This window comes from Nerophis lumbriciformis, linkage group LG12 (assembly GCF_033978685.3).
Source record: "Nerophis lumbriciformis linkage group LG12, RoL_Nlum_v2.1, whole genome shotgun sequence".
Taxonomy (NCBI): domain Eukaryota; kingdom Metazoa; phylum Chordata; class Actinopteri; order Syngnathiformes; family Syngnathidae; genus Nerophis; species Nerophis lumbriciformis.
In genome coordinates, this window is record NC_084559.2 from 30,465,522 (window position 1) to 30,485,645 (window position 20,124).

At 39.2% G+C, this 20,124-nt stretch overlaps 2 protein-coding genes across 2 annotated transcripts in view; one reads left to right on the top strand and one right to left on the bottom strand.

Moving 5' to 3' along the window:
• The window catches only part of dguok (deoxyguanosine kinase), a 251,905-nt gene that overhangs the window by 208,651 nt on the left and 23,130 nt on the right, over nt 1-20,124 (bottom strand). The window lies entirely within an intron of this gene.
• LOC133623214 (eukaryotic translation initiation factor 4E-binding protein 1-like) lies at nt 9,063-18,256 on the top strand. Its single transcript, XM_061986309.1, has 3 exons — nt 9,063-9,478; nt 12,557-12,748; nt 17,830-18,256. The coding sequence occupies exons 1-3, from the start codon at nt 9,343-9,345 to the stop codon at nt 17,859-17,861; spliced, it is 360 nt and encodes a 119-aa protein (XP_061842293.1). The 5' UTR covers nt 9,063-9,342; the 3' UTR covers nt 17,862-18,256.

Here is a 20,124-nt window from a genome sequence, read left to right on the forward strand (position 1 = left end):
ACACTACACACAGGAAAACACCAAAAAAACTCAAAATAAGTCAGGGTGTGATGTGACAGGTCATGACAGTACACCTACTTTGAGACAAGAGCTATAGTGATGCATGGTTGGTTATGGTTGGAATTCATATCCAACAATTGCGAGAACGACTTTTTACTGTCAATATCGGCTGCTGAGTTTAATTTTTTAATGTTTTCTGCTAGTGCTGTGCCTCCAGATTTTTTCAATGAAAAAAATGTGCCTTGGCTCAGAAAAGGTTGAAAAACACTGATATAAATAAACTTTGATCAACACTAAATTGGCCCTAGTGTGTGAATGTGAGTGTGAATATTGTCTGTCTATCTGTGTTGGCCCTGTGATGAGGTGGCGACTTGTCCAGGGTGTACCCCGCCTTCCGCCCGAACGCAGCTGAGATAGGCTCCAGCACCCCCGTGACCCGGAACTGGACAAGCGGTAGAAAATGGATGGATGATTGATTGATTGACTGAATATACAAGCATGCTTTATTAAGCAGCTACCAGTATGATGCTGAACAACTCTGTAGCTCGAACGTGCTAATGTTAAAAAGCTGAAGCCAAACTGAAATGCTAACAGGCAGCACGCCAGAGAGATAGCGTCGATTAGGAACATACACGAGTAGGGCGTGTGTTGGCAAAACAGGCACAAAAAGCTGATAGCACACTAACGTTGGCGTTTTAGTGTGCTAACGTTAGCCTATTATCAATCAATCAATCAATCAATCAATGTTTATTTATATAGCCCTAAATCACAAGTGTCTCAAAGGGCTGCACAAGCCACAACGACATCCTCGGTACAAAGCCCACATAAGGGCAAGGAAAAACTCACCCTAGTGGGACGTCGATGTGAATGACTATGAGAAACCTTGGAGAGGACCGCATATGTGGGTAACCCCCCCTCTCTAGGGGAGACCGAATGCAATGGATGTCGAGTGGGTCTGACATAATATTGTGAGAGTCCAGTCCATAGTGGATCCAACATAATAGTAAGAGTCCAGTCCATAGTGGGGCCAGCAGGACACCATCCCGAGCGGAGACGGGTCAGCAGCGCAGAGATGTTCCCAGCCGATGCGCAGGCGAGCGGTCCACCCCGGGTCCCGACTCTGGACAGCCAGCACTTCATCCATGTCCACCGAACCTGTGCCCCCCCCGCCCCCCTCCACAAGGAAGAGGGGAGCAGAGGAGAAAAGAAAAGAAACGGCAGATCAACTGGTCTAACAGGGGGTCTATTTAAAGGCTAGAGTATACAAATGAGTTTTAAGATGGGACTTAAATGCTTCTACTGAGGTAGCATCTCTAACTGTTACCAGGAGGGCATTCCATAGTACTGGAGCCCGAATAGAAAACGCTCTATAGCCCGCAGACTTTTTTTGGGCTCTGGGAATCACTAATAAGTCGGAGTTCTTTGAACGCAGATTTCTTGCCGGGACATATGGTACAATACAATCGACAAGATAGGACGGAGCTAGACCGTGTAGTATTTTATACGTAAGTAGTAAAACCTTAAAGTCACATCTTGCACAGGAAGCCAGTGCAGGTGAGCCATTATAGGCGTAATATGATCAAATTTTCTTGTTCTTGTCAAAAAAAAGCAGCCGCATTTTGTACCAATTGTAATCTTTTAATGCTAGACATAGGGAGACCCGAAAATAATACGTTACAGTAGTCGAGACGAGACGTAACGAACGCATGAATAATGATCTCAGCGTCGCTAGTGGATAAAATAGAACAAATTTTAGCGATATTACGGAGATGAAAGAAGGCCGTTTTAGTAACACTCTTAATCTGTGACTCAAAGGAGAGAGTTGGGTCGAAGATAATACCCAGATTCTTTACTGATTCGCCTTGTGTAATTGTTTGGTTGTCAAATGTTAAGGTGGTATTATTAAATAAATGTCAGTGTTTAGCAGGACCGATAATCAGCATTTCCGTTTTCTTGGCGTTGAGTTGCAAGAAGTTAGCGGACATCCATTGTTTAATTTCATTAAGACACGCCTCCAGCTGACTACAATCCGGCGTGTTGGTCAGCTTTAGGGGCATGTAGAGTTGGGTGTCATCAGCATAACAATGAAAGCTAACACCGTATTTGCGTATGATGTCGCCTAGCGGCAGCATGTAAATACTAAAGAGTGCAGGGCCAAGAACCGAACCCTGAGGAACTCCGCACGTTACCTTAACATAGTCCGAGGTCACATTATTATGGGAGACACATTGCATCCTGTCAGTAAGATAAGAGTTAAACCACGACAAAGCTAAGTCTGACATACCAATACGTGTTTTGATAAGCTCTAATAAAATATTATGATCGACGGTATCGAAAGCAGCGCTAAGAAGCAGCAACATAGATGACGCATCAGAATCCATCGTTAGCAGTAGATCATTAGTCATTTTTGCGAGGGCTGTCTCCGTAGAGTGATTTGCCCTGAAACCGGATTGAAAAGGTTCACAGAGATTGTTAGACACTAAGTGTTCATTTAGCTGCTGTGCGAAAAAATTTTTGAGGATTTTCGAAATAAAGGGAAGGTGGGACACCGGTCGGTAGTTTACCATGAGGTCAGGATCAAGGTTAGGTCTTTTGAGCAGAGGATGAATAACCGCTTTCTTGAATGCTAGGGGAACAGTGCCAGAGGAAAGTGATAAGTTTATAATATTTAGCACTGATGGACCTAATAATACAAAAAGCTCCTTGATAAGTTTATTAGCGAATTAAATGACTCCAGGTGCATATACATACCTGTGAAATCAGCAAAAAATCAGCATGCCAACAGTTAGCATGTGTTAAGTACCACGGTATATGACTCTGATAAAATTAGCTAAATAGCTAACATGCTAATGTGAACATGTGAAAAGTATGTGACGTACGCCTGCAAAATTGGTACTTTAACTTTAACTTTAAAATGAGATTAGATTAGATTGTCATGCACTAAGTTAAATGAGTCTAAAATGTATGCCTCTAAAATTAGCTGAACATTTTAGCACATTAATGTTAGCATGGCAACAGTTAGCATGTGTCAAGTACCAAGTTATATAATTTGACTCTAAGGTGTACACCTGTAACTTTTGCAAAAAAGTTAGCATGCTAATATTAGCAAAGTATGTGCAGAAATAAAAGGATTGTGATTCATTTCAGGTTGATCCCGATGATCAGCAGATAGCATATATTAACTCGATCAAACATGGCGAAAATGTCTGTTAGAACAGGGTTCCCCAACCTTTTTTGCCCCAGGGACCGGTTTAATGTAGGCATTATTTTCACGGACCGGCCTTCCATGTGTGGCAGATAAATATAGCAGGTTAAGGGGGGGAGTATATTTATAGCTAGAATTCACTGAAATTCAAGTATTTCATATACTGTGTACATATATATATATATATATATATAAATAAAAGAAATATATTTGAAAGTGCAATGCTTTGCAGCCAGTAGCACAGCCTTTCAAGGAGCATAGGTATGGGCAGCATCTGTGAAATTTAATTTGCAGGAAAGGAGTGAGTTTAGGGTTGAATTGTCCATCCTCTTTCTATTCTCTGTCACTATCTTTCTAACCATGCTCAACACCCCCTCTGATGACTTGCAAGCGTACTTCTTCTTCTTACTCGTCGTCGCCATGACTGTCTCTTCTTCGTTCTTCTGCTTCGTCTCCTTGTGTGTGCAGTTGTGCACTCTCCATAAGCCGTAGATGTTATAACGTGACTGGGCGGCACGCTGTTTTTATATGGAGAAAAAGCGGACGTGGCAAAAGGCCAACCTCACTCGGGTCCGCATAGACCTGGAGGGGGCGTGCCTTGTTGTCCGGCTGGAAATCGGGAGAAATTCGGGAGAATGGTTGTCCCGGGAGATTTTCGGGAGAGGCACTGAAATTCGAGAGTCTCCCGGAAAATTCGGAAGGGTTGGCAAGTATGGTTTGTATGTTGTGTCGGACTTATATGGCCATTGCAGCGGTGCCAACTTTTTCATCAGCTGATTGCAGAAATAGCAGGGAGATCAGGTGACTCTTTGGCGAGTTCTGTGATCACTTGCATGTTTGATTTCCAGAGGATCTATGAATTAGAAGAAAGGTCTGCAATTGACTTTAAAGCACTGAGCTGACATTAATTTTGAGTATGGATCCACATTTTGGCAAAGAAATATGAGGCCGTTTTCCACCACTTACATATAGAATCCATTAACAAAATGCTGAATTCAAGTCATACTTGCCAACCTTGAGACCTCCGATTTCGGGGGGGGGGGGGGGGGGGGTTAAGAGGGGAGGAGTATATTTACAGCGAGAATTCACAAAGTCAAGTATTTCATATATATATATATATATATATATATATATATATATATATATATATATATATATATATATATATATATAAGATGTATATGTATATATATATATATATATATATATATATGAAATACTTGACTTTCAGTGAATTCTAGCTGTATATATATATATATTTATTTTATTATATATATATATATATATATATACATATATATATATATATATATATATATATATATATATATATATATATATATGTGTATGTATAAATAAAAGAAATACTTGAATTTCAGTGTTCATTTATTTACACATATACACGCACATAACACTCATCTACTCATTGTTGAGTTAAGGGTTGAATTGTCCATCCTTCTTCTATTCTCTGTCACTATTTTTCTAACCATGCTGAACACCCTCTCTGATGATGCATTGATGTGTGGCACGCACAAAAGTGCTTTCATCAAATGCATTAGAGACTGGAATCTTCCATCTCTCCCTAGCATGGCCCAAAATCGGTCAATCTTTGCTTCCTGAGGAAGATCTTCAGTGCCAAGCACTTGGTAGTCCACTACTTCTTCCCGGAGGCTATCCAGGTCCAATCGCAGCTGCGGCTTGGAACTTACAAGCTGTTATGAGAGTAGCGTATGTGTGTGTGTGGCCCTTTAATAGGTGAGCATGTGAGGTGAGTGACGTTAGTGAGTGTGTGGGCGAGAGAAGAGAGGGAGCGGTAGCGTCAGTGCCGGCGGGACTAGTTTGTTTTGTGTTGGATTGGCTGTGTGCAAACAATCAATAAAGCAAGATTTGCAACAAATTGCCGGACTCAGGCAGGAAAGGTGCAACAAAGCGTATTTCTTCATCTTACTCGTCGTTGGCGTCGCCATGGCTGTATCTTCCTCGTTCTTCTGCTTCGTCTCCTTGTTGTGTGCGCAGTTGTGCACTCTCTAAAAGCCGTATATGTTATTGATGTTATAGATGGCAGTATTGTCCTGTTTAAGAGTGTCACAACATTGCTGTTTACGGCAGACGAACTGCTTTATGGTAGACAAAAAACGTGACTGCTGCTGTTGTGTGTTGTTACTGCGCTGGGAGGACGTTAATGAAACTGCCTAACAATAAACCCACATAAGAAACCAAGAACTCGTCCTCGATCATTATACAGTTATAATGTGATTGGGCAGGGACACTGTTTTTATCGTGGGAAAGCGGACTCAGGTCCGCATGGAGCTGGAGAGGGCGTGGCCTCCAGCTCCGCCTGAATTTCGGGAGATTTTCGGGAGAAAATTTGTCCCGGGAGGTTTTCGGGAGAGGCGCTGAATTTCGGGAGACTCCCGGAAAATCCGGGAGGGTTAGCAAGTATGATTCAAGTACATCATGAAACAAAAACTCAAACAAGGACCAATCAGCACATTTTCAGATATGGTGGCTGCAGGAGCTATAAAGGAGATCTCACAGCTTGCGGATCAGTGGTATTGTGGTTAGAGTGTCCGCACTGAGATCGGTAGGTCGTGAGTTCAAACCCCGGCCGAGTCATACCAAAGACTATAAAAATGGGACTTATAAATGGGAACCATTTCCTCCCTGGTCAGCACTCAGCATCAAGGGTTGGAATTGGGGTTTAAATCACCAAAATGATTCCCGAGCGCGGCCACCGCTGCTGCTCCCTGCTCCCCTCCCCTCCCAGGGGGTGGAACAAGGGGATGGGTCAAATGCAGAGGGTAATTTCACCACACCTAGTGTGTGTGTGACTATCAGTGGTACTTTAACTTTATTTGTGCTACATTTCAAGCATCAAGTGTGAAAGAGGCTTCAGTTTAATGAATCATATCAAAACTACATCCAGAAACCATCTAAAAGTGACACATTTGGACCGGCTGATGTGCATAAATGCAAACAAAAAGCAGACAACGTCATCAACCTTGACAGTCTATTGCTGGAAAAATGAAAAGGACAGACATGGAAAAAAATGACTTTTCATTCATAGATATTAATAATTAAAGCTTTTACACTAGATGATGGGGAGAAATGCAAATAAAAAAAACTGTATTGTGATATAGTTGGTATGAATTAATCTGTTGATTAACTGATAATAAGAATTAATCTACAAGGCGCTGTTGCGTGTGACCCGTCTTCCTCTCAGGGAATAAAACACAATGGTCAATCCCAAATTCTTTTGGATGACATATATGTTGAGTAAGAAGGAACACCAAGACAGAATAGTACTTAGCCAAGTTTTACTAAAGCTTTAGGAGACCAGCCCTTACAACGCGACAATAGCATCAGCAAGAAGAGGTCTAAATTCAAACAAAAAGAGTCACCTTATGTAGAGCGAAAACAGCCCCTTCCGCCCAGAAAGAAATACAGCTGTTGTTCCAAACCGATAAGGCCTTCTCCATAGAAAGGTAGTATGTTATACCCCAACGTGAACAGTATGGTGCCTTCAAGGTGAAACAAAGAGTTTACTAGCGGACATAAGATAAAAAAAATCAAAGTGTTCACATGGGAAAATTTTAGCTGCTTTAAACATGACTGTACAGCCCTTACCTGTGGGTCGATACAGAGGGCGACAGTGTTGACCAGTGTGACGCGTGCAAATGATTGAATGTCCAGTACTGTGGACTATGGATTAAGAAAGAACACTTAAAAATATACGCATTCTCCACAGCACCCATTTAGGTCCTCCCTTTTTTGGCAGTTACAATTGTTTTTTTGTAATGTGATTTATGTAAGTAAGGTGTTGCTGTAGCTTGTTTACGTCAGATGAGTCAGTAATCATTTGTTCAACGTCTTTAGTTATACTAGTGGTGTTCCTCAAGGCTCCTTTTTAGGTCCTCTCTTTTTCATTATTTGGGCTATTCAACTAGCGAGTTTCGTTCAAAAAACTTGAGAGACTCACATTTTTGCAGCAGATTCTTAAAAACACTGGAGGGATGGCATGGAGATGATCTCTGACATGCTTTTTTTGCAAACGTATACAAATACGTGTTTATTTATATAAATGATTTATTTATTTGGATATCACATTTGTATTTGTATTTGTATATTTATTAATACATGCGTATGTATTAATATCATATTGATATGTATAAGTTGATGTGAGACAATTCTACTTCCATAGACCCGAATGCAGCTGAGATAGGCTCCAGCACCCCCCGCAACCCCAAAGGGGACAAGCGGTAGAAAATAGATGGATGGATAGACTCGCCACACTGGGAGAAGTGGGGGCGCTCAAGCTAGCAGACATATGTCTCTCCAGCGGAAGCCAGACTTTTCTTTTTCTTTTTCTTTTTTTAAAACTGGATTTAAAACAAACATGGCATTTTTATTATATTAAGCCAGTGTTTGTGGGTGTTTTTTGTCAGATGCAAAAATATTGTTTTATTGGTTGGGATGAAATTGAATTAAATGAATGTGTCTGCCAATATGGAGGATTATATACTGTATCCAAGATGAAATACTTCTCTAAACTGGATTTTAAGTCAAAATGAATGTGATCATACAAAGTATGTTTTCATGGAGGATAGCTATAGCTGCTTCAGATACAAATACAGAAAGGTAAGATACACTCACAATACTTGATTTATTTTGTAAAAAGCAAATGGTACCAAAAAGTATTTAATAACAACTTTATCAAATACTTTTTGGACCCATTTATCATATCATAATATCATTATAATAATATTTTTATGAAAGCGAATAACTCCCTTCTTTTTCCTGTTATTCTAATGTGCAACATATACATTTAAGTAAAACAAAAACAAAAAGAAGAAGAAAAACAACTCCAAAAGTATGACCTGGTGTTTAGTTCACCGCACGTCACTGGTGTGATTGCAGTTCAGATTTTTACACGCAGTAACAAATGTCAAACGTAATGAAAAACTAAATAAATAAATTACACATTTATTTTTACTCATTAATTTAATGTATTTGAGCAATCTGGTCTATTTAAGTGGAATAGCTCGGCTTTTTTTAATTATTAGGGACCGAGTCCCTTTGGGACAGAGGATCCTATTGAATTTCTAGCGTTTTATTATTATACCGCCACCTCTTTGAGCTGTAATTTGACCCCCTTAACATGCTTCAAAACTCACCAAATTGGACACACACATCAGGACTGGCAAAAATTGCGATCTAATCAAAAAACCAAACCCCAAAACTCAAATTTGCGCTCTAGCGCCCCCTAGGAAGAAAACACAGACAAAACTGCCTCTAACTCTCAGTAGGAATGTCGTAGAGACATGAAACACAAACCTCTATGCAGGTCTCACTTAGACCTAGATTTCAGACACTGACAACCCCCAGCAAAAATCAACAGGAAGTTTGCAATTCCCCCTTCAAAACAAAAGTTGAGTAAAAACAGTCACCTTTTTTCAAACATTATCTCCTCTGAGCGCGTTTGTCGTGTCGGCTTCAAATTAGCACAGGAAAGAGATTGAACCCTTCTGATTAAAAGTTGATGAAAGAGTTTTAATTACTACTCCGGTTTGGATTTTATGAGCCCTCAAAGTCGGTCCCGTCCATCGCTGCTTGCAGCTTTAATTATTATTTGAATTCCCCACATAAGATTTTCCGAACGAGTGCAGCAGGGATAAGCTCCAGCAGCCCCCGCCACTCCGAGAGGGACAAGCGGTAAAAAAAAAATGGATGCATGGAAGGAAGTTTGAAAGCAGAAGCTGCGTGTTTGTTTTTGTCCACAGAATAGTGTAGTAATCGCTGTCTGCCACTAGAGTGCACTGGTGATGTAAGCTCACTGCCCACTTGAGTGTTCTCTGCACCCTGTCTGCTTGTGGCTTGTTTGTGTGCGTGGAAGTGGAGGGACGTGTGTTCAGGTCCTTGGAAGAAAGAACCTGAACACCTGTGAGTGGATCTGTTGTAATGTCATCTTTTTACATACTTATTCCAACTATTTGCACTTAAGGAATTTGTTTGTATTTATGCAGAAATAGTTATATTTGCAGCATCGCGACCAGGTGTGGTGGCGTAAGCTTTGTTCTTGAGCAATAACCTGTTTGTTTAGTTAACTACAGTTAGTTAAAAGCTGCTATTTGGAGAAAATGTCTACTGGCTGCCAGGCTAGCGGGGCTACCGCCATTCCTTCGACGAGGAGGGTGACCATCCACGATGCCGAGCACATGCCCCTCGACTACTCCACGACTCCCGGAGGGACCCTCTTCAGCACCACCCCCGGTGGTTAGTACTTTTTTAACGTTGCTTATTTAACCAACGTGCCATTTTTCTTGGTTTTGACAAGTGTCTTGTAACGTTTAGTTATACTTCGCCTGGTCCTCTGCTGTCAGTAGCTAGTATGCTAATGCTAAATGCTAACACTTGTGGGTAAACTTCAGCAACAGACTTATGGCTGAAATTATACGGAAAACCTGCGCTAAATTTGTATTTCAACCATAAAAAACCCATTGGTAAAACAGTATTTCGTTCAGTTCGTTAGTAAGGTGGTCGATCAAATATAATTAATAGGAAATTGGTTGTGGTTGTGACGTCATCCGCTCACCTTTAGTTACAAACAAGCTATTTTTATGTCCAAACAGAACATAAACGTTTATTATGGGCTTAAAAACATTTTAAATTATTTGTCCTAAATTACAGTCCTAAACAAAAATATCAATAATGTAACGCATACTTGCCAACCTTGAGACCTCCGAATTCGGGAGATGGGGGTGGGGGATTGAGGTGTGGGGGGGGGGCGGGGTTTGGTGTGTATATTGTAGCCGGAAGAGAGGGCTGCAAGGGATTCTGGGTATTTGTTCTGTTGTGTTTGTTGTGTTGCGGTGCGGATGTTCTCCCAGAATGTGTTTGTCATTCTTGTTTGGTGTGGGTTCACAGTGTGGCGCATATTTGTAACAGTGTTAAAGTTGTCTTTACGGCCACCCTCAGTGTGACCTGTATGGCTGTTGATCAAGTATGTCTTGCAGTCACTTACATGTGTCTGCAGAAGCTGCCTACAACATGTGGCTGGGCCGGCACGCTGTTTGTATGGAGAAAAAGCGGACGCGATGACAGGTTGTAAGACAGGTTGTAGAGGACGCTAAAGACAGTGCCATCACAGCACGCCCTCAATATTGTTGTCCGGGTGAAAATCGGGAGAAATTCGGGAGAATGGTTGCCCCGGGAGATTTTTGGGAGGGGCACTGAAATTCGGGAGTCTCCCCGAAAAATTGGGAGGGTTGGCAAGCATGATGTAACGTTTTGTTTTATCAATCAATCATTCAATGTTTATTTATATAGCCCTAAATCACAAGTGTCTCAAAGGGCTGCACAAGCCACAACGACATCCTCGGTTCAGAGCCCACATAAGGGCAAGGAAAAACTCACAACCCAGTGGGATGTCAATATGAATGACTATGAGAAACCTTGGAGAAGACCGCAGATGTGGGTGACCCCCCCCCCCACATCTTTTTGGGCTCAGGGAATCACTAATAATCCGGAGTTCTTTGAACGCAGATAATAGATTTTACCCTTTTAAAGGCATTTTGATCAATCAATCAATCAAAGTTTATTTATATAGCCCTAAATCACGAGTGTCTCAAAGGGCTGCACAAGCCACAGCGACATCCTCGGCTCATGTCCCAAATCAGGGCAAGAAAAAACTCAACCCAATGGGATACCGAAGTATCTAATGTAGGGCTGGGCGATATGGCCTTTTTTTAATATCTCGATATTTTTTGGCCATGTCACGATACACGATATATATCTCGATATTTTGCCTTAGCCTTGAATTAACACTTGATGCATATAATCACACCAGTATGATGATTCTATGTGTCTACATTAAAACATTATTGTTCATACTGCGTTAATATATGCTCATTTTAGGGCTGCAACTAACAACTAATTTGATAATTGATTAATCTGTCGATTATTACTTCGATTAATCAATTAATAATCGGATAAAAGAGACAAACTACATTTCTATCCAGTATTTTATTGAAAAAATCAGCATACTGGCACCTTACTTATTTTGATTATTGTTTCTCAGCTGTTTGTAAATGTTGCAGTTTATAAATAAAGGTTTATTAAAAAAAAAAAAGTTGCCTCTGCGCATAGCATAGATCCAACGAATCTATGACTAAATTAATCGCCAACTATTTTTATAATCGATTAGTTGTTGCAGCAATCACAACTAAGTCAATTGACCAAAACTGTATTTATTAAACAGTTATTAAACAGTGGCACAAACATTCCTGTCATTTCAAAACAGAAAGTGCAAGATTGTCAGAGACATTTTAAAACAAGCTATTAGTGCACTTTTGTGCATGATGTCACTAAGATGACATATCAAAACAACAATAAAATAAAGTGCACTTTTTTGTCCACTACAATAGTTTGAAACAATTAAAGTGCACTTTTGTGCATGATGTCACACAAGATATTTCAATAACTGTCAAATAAAAATTAGCTGCATAATAGGAAATCAAATAGTGTATGTCCTTTGCTATGTGGTAGGTTCCTGCGGACGTTATCTCCTTCTGTTGTTAACTACTTTTTTACTACTGTGGAGCGTTTATTTTTTATTTTTTATTTTTTTTAAATCACTTTCTTTGTTGGCATTAAAAATTTAAACATTACCTCGAGGTAGTTTGGCTAAGTCCGCTCTCAGTGCTGCTGGAGTGATCGCCAAATGCCGAAGTGCGAAGACGGGTCTGACGTCACGCCGAACGCAGGAAGCATGGCACCATTAGATTTTTGTCATTCGGTGCCCGGTAGGACCAAGGGGATTCAGCCGTTACCAAATATAAGTACTGAGTTCAGTACCTGTCCTTATCTGTGTTAGAAATATATATATATATATATATATATATATATATATATATATATAAAACTATATATGTATGAATGTATTTATCTGTATGTAAATATATATAGATATATACATACATATAGATATGTGTATGAGGTGTATATACCTTACAAAACACAAGACGCTTGTTTTAATCCATCAATAAATGTTCCAAAACAATAAATCCACAAAAAATTAGTTCCCTAGCTCTCAAGGTGGGTTAAAAACCAAATAGTAAGTGTGTTTTAAGAGAAGTGGACAATGAAGGGCCTTGTGTTACGTGTACAAGAAGTGGTTCCACAGTTTGGAAGCAACATTGGACAGGAATAGATATATTTTGATATGCCAGATTTAAAAAGCTATTGTTTTGAAACATGTATTTGTGTCTAAAGGAAGTGTTGCAATGGAGGTTGGTCAGAACTATCATTGCCTTTCGGTTAAATGTGTACCAAAGTTGAGCGTCTGCACTTTAGGTACCAGGATTGTCTACGACCGAAAATTCCTGCTGGGCTGTCGTAGCTCTCCAGCGGCCAAGACTCCTCCACGGGGCCTTCCAGACATTCCTGGTGTGACGAGTCCTCCCTCCACAGAAACCAATGACAAGAAGGCTAGTGATGGAGAGCTAGTGAACAACAATACGGGTGCAGTTGCAAGCAACATCACTGGTATGTTCACTTTTGAAAAATAACTTCCGTATTGTTATTGTCATTACCAAGAAATAGGTTCAAGAAGGAATGCTTCTAGGGGCTCAAAAAAGAGAAGGTTGTGAAACGAGAGGTGCTCTTTGGAATAGGGACGCAAATTCAACAAAACATAAAAAAAACAAAAAAAAACACAAGGCACTCTTTAATTCAGTTAAATGTCTTTAATATTTATGTCATGTCTTAATGGACCTTGCTGATTAAAAGCAATGTATTATTTACGTGCTGTTATTATTCAAAACATTTTAACTGGATTAGAGAGTGCCTTGTTTGTTTGCAGTTTTGTTATTCATCCATTTTCTACCGCTTATAATTTATTATTATTTATACTGTCTTTATATTCAGTTGGACAGAAACTTTAACCATCTAAAGATAACACTTATTCAATTTAAAGGCCTATTGAAATGCGATTTTCTTATTTAAACGGGGATAGCAGGTCCATTCTATGTGTCATACTTGAGCATTTCGCGATATTGCCATATTTTTGCTGAAAGGATTTAGTAGAGAACATCGACGATAAAGTTCGCAACTTTTGGTCGCTGATAAAAAAGCCTTGCCTGTACCGGAAGTAGCAGACGACATGCGCGTGACGTCACCGGTTGTGGAGCTCCTCACATTTGCACATTGTTTACAATCATGGCCACCAGCAGCGAGAGCGATTTGGACCGAGAAAGCGACGATTTCCCCATTAATTTGAGCGAGGATGAAAGATTTGTGGATGAGGAAAGTGAGAGTGAAGGACTAGAGGGCACTGTGAGCGATTCAGATAGGGACGATGCTCAATCTCGTTACCCTGCGTAATGACAATAAAGCTGATTCTGATGCTGTGAGAGGCGGGTGGGACCTGACATTCAGCTAGGAATGACTAAAACAGTAAATAAACACAAGACATATATGTACTCTATTAGCCACAACACAACCAGGCTTATATTTAATATGCCACAAATTAATCCCGCATAACAAACACCTCCCCCCTCCCGTCCATATAACCCGCCAATACAACTCAAACACCTGCACAACACACTCAATCCCACAGCCCAAAGTACCGTTCACCTCCCCAAAGTTCATACAGCACATATATTTCCCCAAAGTCCCCAAAGTTACGTAGGTGACATGCACATAGCGGCACGCACGTACGGGCAAGCGATCAAATGTTTGGAAGCCGCAGCGTACTCACGGTACCGTGTCTGCATATCCAACTCAAAGTCCTCCTAGTAAGAGTCTCTGTTGTCCCAGTTCTCCACAGGCCAATGGTAAAGCTTGACTGTCATCTTTCGGGAATGTAAACAATGAAACACCGGCTGTGTTTGTGTTGTTGCTGCAGTCGGCCGCAATACACCGCTTCCCTCCTACAGTTTTCTTCTTTGCTGTCTCCATTGTTCATTGAACAAATTGCAAAAGATTCACCAACACAGATGTCCAGAATACTGTGGAATTTTGCGATGAAAACAGACGACTTAATAGCTGGCCACCATGCTGTCCCAAAATGTCCTCTACAATCCGTGACGTCACGCGCTGGCGTCATCATACCGAAACGTTTTCATCAGGATATTTTGGCGCGAAATTTAAAATTGCACTTTAGTAAGCTAAGTATTGGCATGTGATGCAATGTTAAGATTTCATCATTGATATATAAACTATCAGACTGCGTGGTCGGTAATAGTGGGTTTCAGTAGGCCTTTAAAGGGTAAGTGCACTTTTTTAATTTTTTTGTATTATTCACAATCCCTGTGTAAGAAAAGAACATGTTTTTCTTTTTTTATGCATTCTAATTTGTAAAGTATGGCAAGTACGAGGTGGCTATCAATGACGCTAATGTACTCTATTGCACCCATAAAGAATCTAAAAACTGCCAACAATTCTCTGTTTACATGTCGTGAGTATTATCAATATTATTATAAGCGCTAATGCAGGTGAACTACTTTTAGCAGTGCCATGATCACAAAGAGCTAACTGGCTTGTGCTGCTATATTGACGTAGTGAGCCAGTGAGCTGCTGCATCGCCTCTGAGTTGGTGAAAGTTAATTCTAGATTATAAATCATGCCTTTTACCTGGATAGTAGATGGTTGTGGCCATAAACCAAGAAGTTGGTCAACTTTGCCATTCGACTTAAACACACAGATGGCAAGACAAATACGAAAATACATTATTTTCCGGGGGGTTTCTTCTTTTTCGTGTTTTTTTTTTTTTTTTTTACTTACGGGAGAATAATTATTTATCTAAATGGGAAGATTATGAACACCACATCAGTCAGCATCCCAGTGAGAGCAGACATTGTACAGTAAGTGATTGTTTTATTATGTTTGTAGTTCTTGTTTCACACTTAGCAATACTGCTACATGACGCTTAGTGTTTCGCTAAAGCTGGATTAATTTAGCACTCTGTCTGAAACTTGTAGCTCATCTTCAGTATATTCGAGCTCAAAAATACGAGGTTCTGGATAGAGGTGGGAATCTTTGGACACCTCACGATTATTGGTGCATCTTTAATTTATGTATATTGATGCAGATGTACATTTTTTTAGTTTCATGAAATAAGTGTTTACCACTTGCAACTTTTAGAAACAATGCATTTGTAATAAGAAATTCTCATCACATTTATTAAATTAATAGAAATGTGTGCAAAACTGGAACATAAGTGCCCTATATTAAAAAGAGCTGGTCGGTGAGGTGGCTCGCTGCAGTCGAGACAAATTTTAGAACTGTCTGCATTACTTTTTTCACAATAAATAAATAGATTATTGACGTTTACTAATCGATTTTATAATCGTCCATATCCGATGCATCTAAAAATGTATTATTTCCCCACCTCTAGGTCTGGATCATCATTTGTGCCAAAGTAGGGCTGGGCGATATATCGAGTTTGTAAGATATATTGATATATTTTTAAATACGATATGAATTAAGAAAATAGCGTAATATCGATATAATTTATTTCACGTTAAAATGACCAAACACTGCTTATTTGTTGTGTTCCTTGATTCTCCCCCACTTCCCAATCCCTCTCTACTAAACCCCGCCCCTTCCTTCCTTCCAAGACGTACTTGCACGTATAAGAACATCCATGATTGGTTGGTTGTTTACTATGATGAGTCACGATTGGTTGAGATTAGGGCAAAACATTAGGGACAGGCCAATCAGAGGCAAGATGGGGCGGGTCATGGAACCAGGAAGGGGAATCACAACAGACTTCCCAAATGACGACGAGCGTCGTAGAAGAAAAGAGGGAATATTCAAGCGGGCGATTTCTATATTAAAAAAACTAGTGGAAGATGGCAGAGGGATTCTCTTCTTTAGGTTTTTCTTTTAGCGATGTAGACCACGTCCAGGAAACCCACAATGTGTCTACTTGGCCAATTTATGCGTCTGGATAAAACATTCATTTGAGTTGTTAACCATGTAAGCCCAAATCAAAACTGTTCCTGAGTTGGGCATATTTTGCACGAGAAATGCTGCCAAAAATGTACGCCAAAGTGAGGAAGATCATAGTCGCACAATTAAGTCAAGTCACTTACTTGGGGCTGACCAGAACCGTACGTGTGTGACAGTCCATTACATTGTCGACTGGGAATTAAAAAGTGCCTGCCTGCATTTTTTTTTTTTTCTGAGTTTGACACATTTTGTATTATTTGCACAGTTATGTTATTTATTTAGCGAAAAAAAAAATGTTTCTATTTTATTTATGTTATGTAATTCTGTGCTACTTAAACAGTTTCTTTTCTGTGCTGTTAATTCCCATCTTGACTAACTGGGTTAATAAAAGTGCCACTGACTGTTTACACTACAGTTGTCATTCACTTCAATTTCAGTGAATATCGCTCAAAAATGAATGAAAAATGTATACTTTCACCGGAAAATATATCAAGATATGTATCTAATATCGAGTTTAGGTAAAAATATATCGAGATATACTTTTTTGTCCATATTGCCCAGCCCTATGCCAAAGTAGTCTTTGTCCCTCACAAAGTCTGTCCAGAGTAGTAGCGGCTGTTGTTGAAGGAAATAGTGACCATTGTCATACATTTGTGAAATGTATAAAAAATACGTAAATAATACATGTTATTATGAATGTGTCTGTTACTACATTACATACAGTATATACTTACAGCGTGTATACAAAACATTGATGGAGGTTGTCGGATGTTTTTAGAGCACATAATAGGCAAAATAAAGCAAATCCCATTACCTCCATTGTTAGCCGACTCTTGCTAGTGTGTATTTACAATTTAGAATGCTTACAAAAGAGAAAAACGTGTTCTTGTCCTACATAACAATTGTGAATGATTGGCAAAATTCAAGCCACAGGCCCACCACATCATTTTATACATATTTGGCCTGGGAAAGGCTGGAAATAATGTGTCAATAAATTAAGTAATTAAAAAAAAAAAAACACTTAGGTTTACTACTAAACATATTTGTTCTTTCCAATTCGACAGACAAAATTACATGCATGCAATTGCATATCTTTTATACTTTGATGTTGATCTAATAATGCAACAAATGTTATACATTCCAAAAAAATGTTTATTAAAGTAAAAAAAACACAAATATGTGCTTGACTTGTGTTTTTTAAAAGCAAATGACACACTAAATTGTACAGTGTAAAAATTAAAATAGATTTTACTGTAACAAAAACAGTTTTATCGTTTTTCCATTTACAGTAATATGTTGTTAAAAACAATTACAGTAAAATGCTGAGTTTTTTTCACGTCAAATTTGCAGACTTTTTTTTTTTTTTTGCAGTGTACATAAAAGTATTTCTACTAATCCAATACATAGGCAATTGTTATAAAATGATAAGGCAAATCCTTACACATTTCTATTCTTATATTATTCACAGTTTCAAGCTGGGGGCAGTTGGACTCCCCCGTTAATGGTGAAAAAGCAATAATATGAGACAAGTAATATAGTGTGTGAGATAAGAGTCATTAGAAGAAATGTGTGTGACATGATCTCCTGTTTTGAAAGCTAAAGTGTGATACATCACTATAATAATGATGAACGTACGCTGCAGTATTGTGAGGCGTGTGTTGTGTGTTTTGAAGGTGATGATGCACAGTTTGAAATGGACATCTGAGCGCTGCTGAAGCAGAGCCAACTTGCCAACACGATGCTGTGAAGAAAGGCTCAGGGGCGCCATCTTGTCCAGTCAGCGGTTACATCAAGGCACTTTACAATCTATTTAGGCCCCTGCCTTGTTTTTTTGGCCCATAAAAAAACATCTTGTGTGATAAGTGTGCCTTTATACGATGGCGTCAAGTTGAAAACGGATACTTTTTATGATCATTATTAATAATTATGACCTATTCTGAGATCTGAATTCTAGCCAGCATTCCAGAAGAATTATTCCCACCATGTGCATTTTCAGACGCTGCCTTGAAAAAGTCCAAGATACTGTAATCGTTGTGACTTGTGTGCTTTGAGTCACAGTTTGCAGTGTGACACAATTAAAGAAAATGCAATGAAATCAAAGACGGGTCGCCCTTTTTTCCCTCGTGCACTAATTGACTGAAAGAGCGCGCACTTGCCACGCGCTCGCCCGACACCATCGATGACGTCACGTTATCGATGGGAAAATGCATTTTTAGACTATATGATTTGCCTGAGCGGCTAGGAGACCCTGAGAGTAACAAGTGTTAGGAAATGGATTGATGGATGGGCTAGAAAGGACAGATTAAAAAAATTATAATCAAAAAAAAATCTATCTTTTATTACATGAATTATTTAGAACAGTGGTTGTCAAACTTTTTTCCCTCCAAGTACCACCTCAGACAACACTCGGCTCTCTAGCGCCACCATAATGACCAACATTAAAGTACAGTAGCGCAGTAGGCCAAAGTAGTCATAAAAAACAAGGCAGAGGGTTTTATTTCATAAGTATACTGTAACATTGCATGCAGTTTAAACAGTAATACTGTTTGAATACAGGAAAATAAAACTTAAATTACAATATTTCTTTGGCGTAATACTAGATAGAGCCTTAGAGAAGTCCCAAAATGTGCTACTGCTTAAAGTAAATTGTGTTCTGTCAAAGAGTGGAAAGTCATATCAGTGGAATTCCTCAATGAGCTGATAAGCTGAGTCAGCAGCCTGCATGGACAAGAAGGTCAATATACAAACTACTACTTTCATGCTAGCAGCCATTATTTTCTTTCAAAAACCTCAAACTTGCAACATGGTTGACTACACGCGTCAAGAAATTATCACTAATCATTCTTTTTTATTGGGATATCATCGTCATATCAGCCCTAAATTAAAAAAATCGGACCAGTTGGAATGATGGGACTTGGTTGTGTTTGTGGACGTGAGGTGTGGATTGGACAGTAGTTAGATCATGTGATCACTTCCAGTCCACCCTGTCCTTCCTCCTCATCCAGACGGCCCCTCCCCTACCCGCCCTAATTGTTTTGGCCTGCACTCTCCTTGTCACCTCAGCTTCCTGACACCCCCTCCTCAAAACAAACAAGTGCTACTGCTTTTCTTTCTCCTCCCCTCATTGATCCACGGCAGCCTCCGTGTTTGATCACAATCAACAAAAGAGAGCAGGGAGGCTCCTTCGTGACTGATGATGATGATGTGACCCCAGCATGCAGGTCATGCAGGATGATGATGTGCAGCACCAGTATCTCACTGGAGCAGGTTGAACTGCTTTGGAAGAGTCGGCTGCATGACATGTGGAGTGTGTATTGTGTTGTGTCAAATACACAACATATTAGCATTGTATAATATATATATATATATATATATATATATATATATATATATATATACACAACAGTTACAATAGCTTATTCATTGTTGTTTAGTTTTTAATGGACTTTATTGTACCAACCATCAACCTTGCGGGGACTACAGATGTACATTAGCCTCTGGCCAAAACACTCTGGCACATTTACATGTTTATGGTCATTAAAGTGCATTGTTAGAAAGAAAAAAAAAGTTTCACCATCAGTTAAACTTTTCTTGGTAATTTTGTTATTTGTATTATTTATTATCAAATATCCTTTGGTCTCTTGAAAAATGGTAATAAAATAGTCTTTCATTGCGGACTTTAAACATTTTTTTTAAGTATATACTATGTATTTTTGGCCCAAATTAAGCATTTTCAAGTATAATGACTAAATTCATTAAAATATCAATACTATGGTAGATTGGCCATCAAATGAAACCAAACCAATCAGAATGCACTGTTCAGTATCGTGGCTAATGATTGGCTCAGCATTAATATTGAATTGAAGATGACGAAAGGGTGTTATTTCATGAAAAGAAAGCTCTTATAATTATTAATTGTATATTATTTATATGGTTGTAAACAGATTTTTATTCTGTAACTAATATTC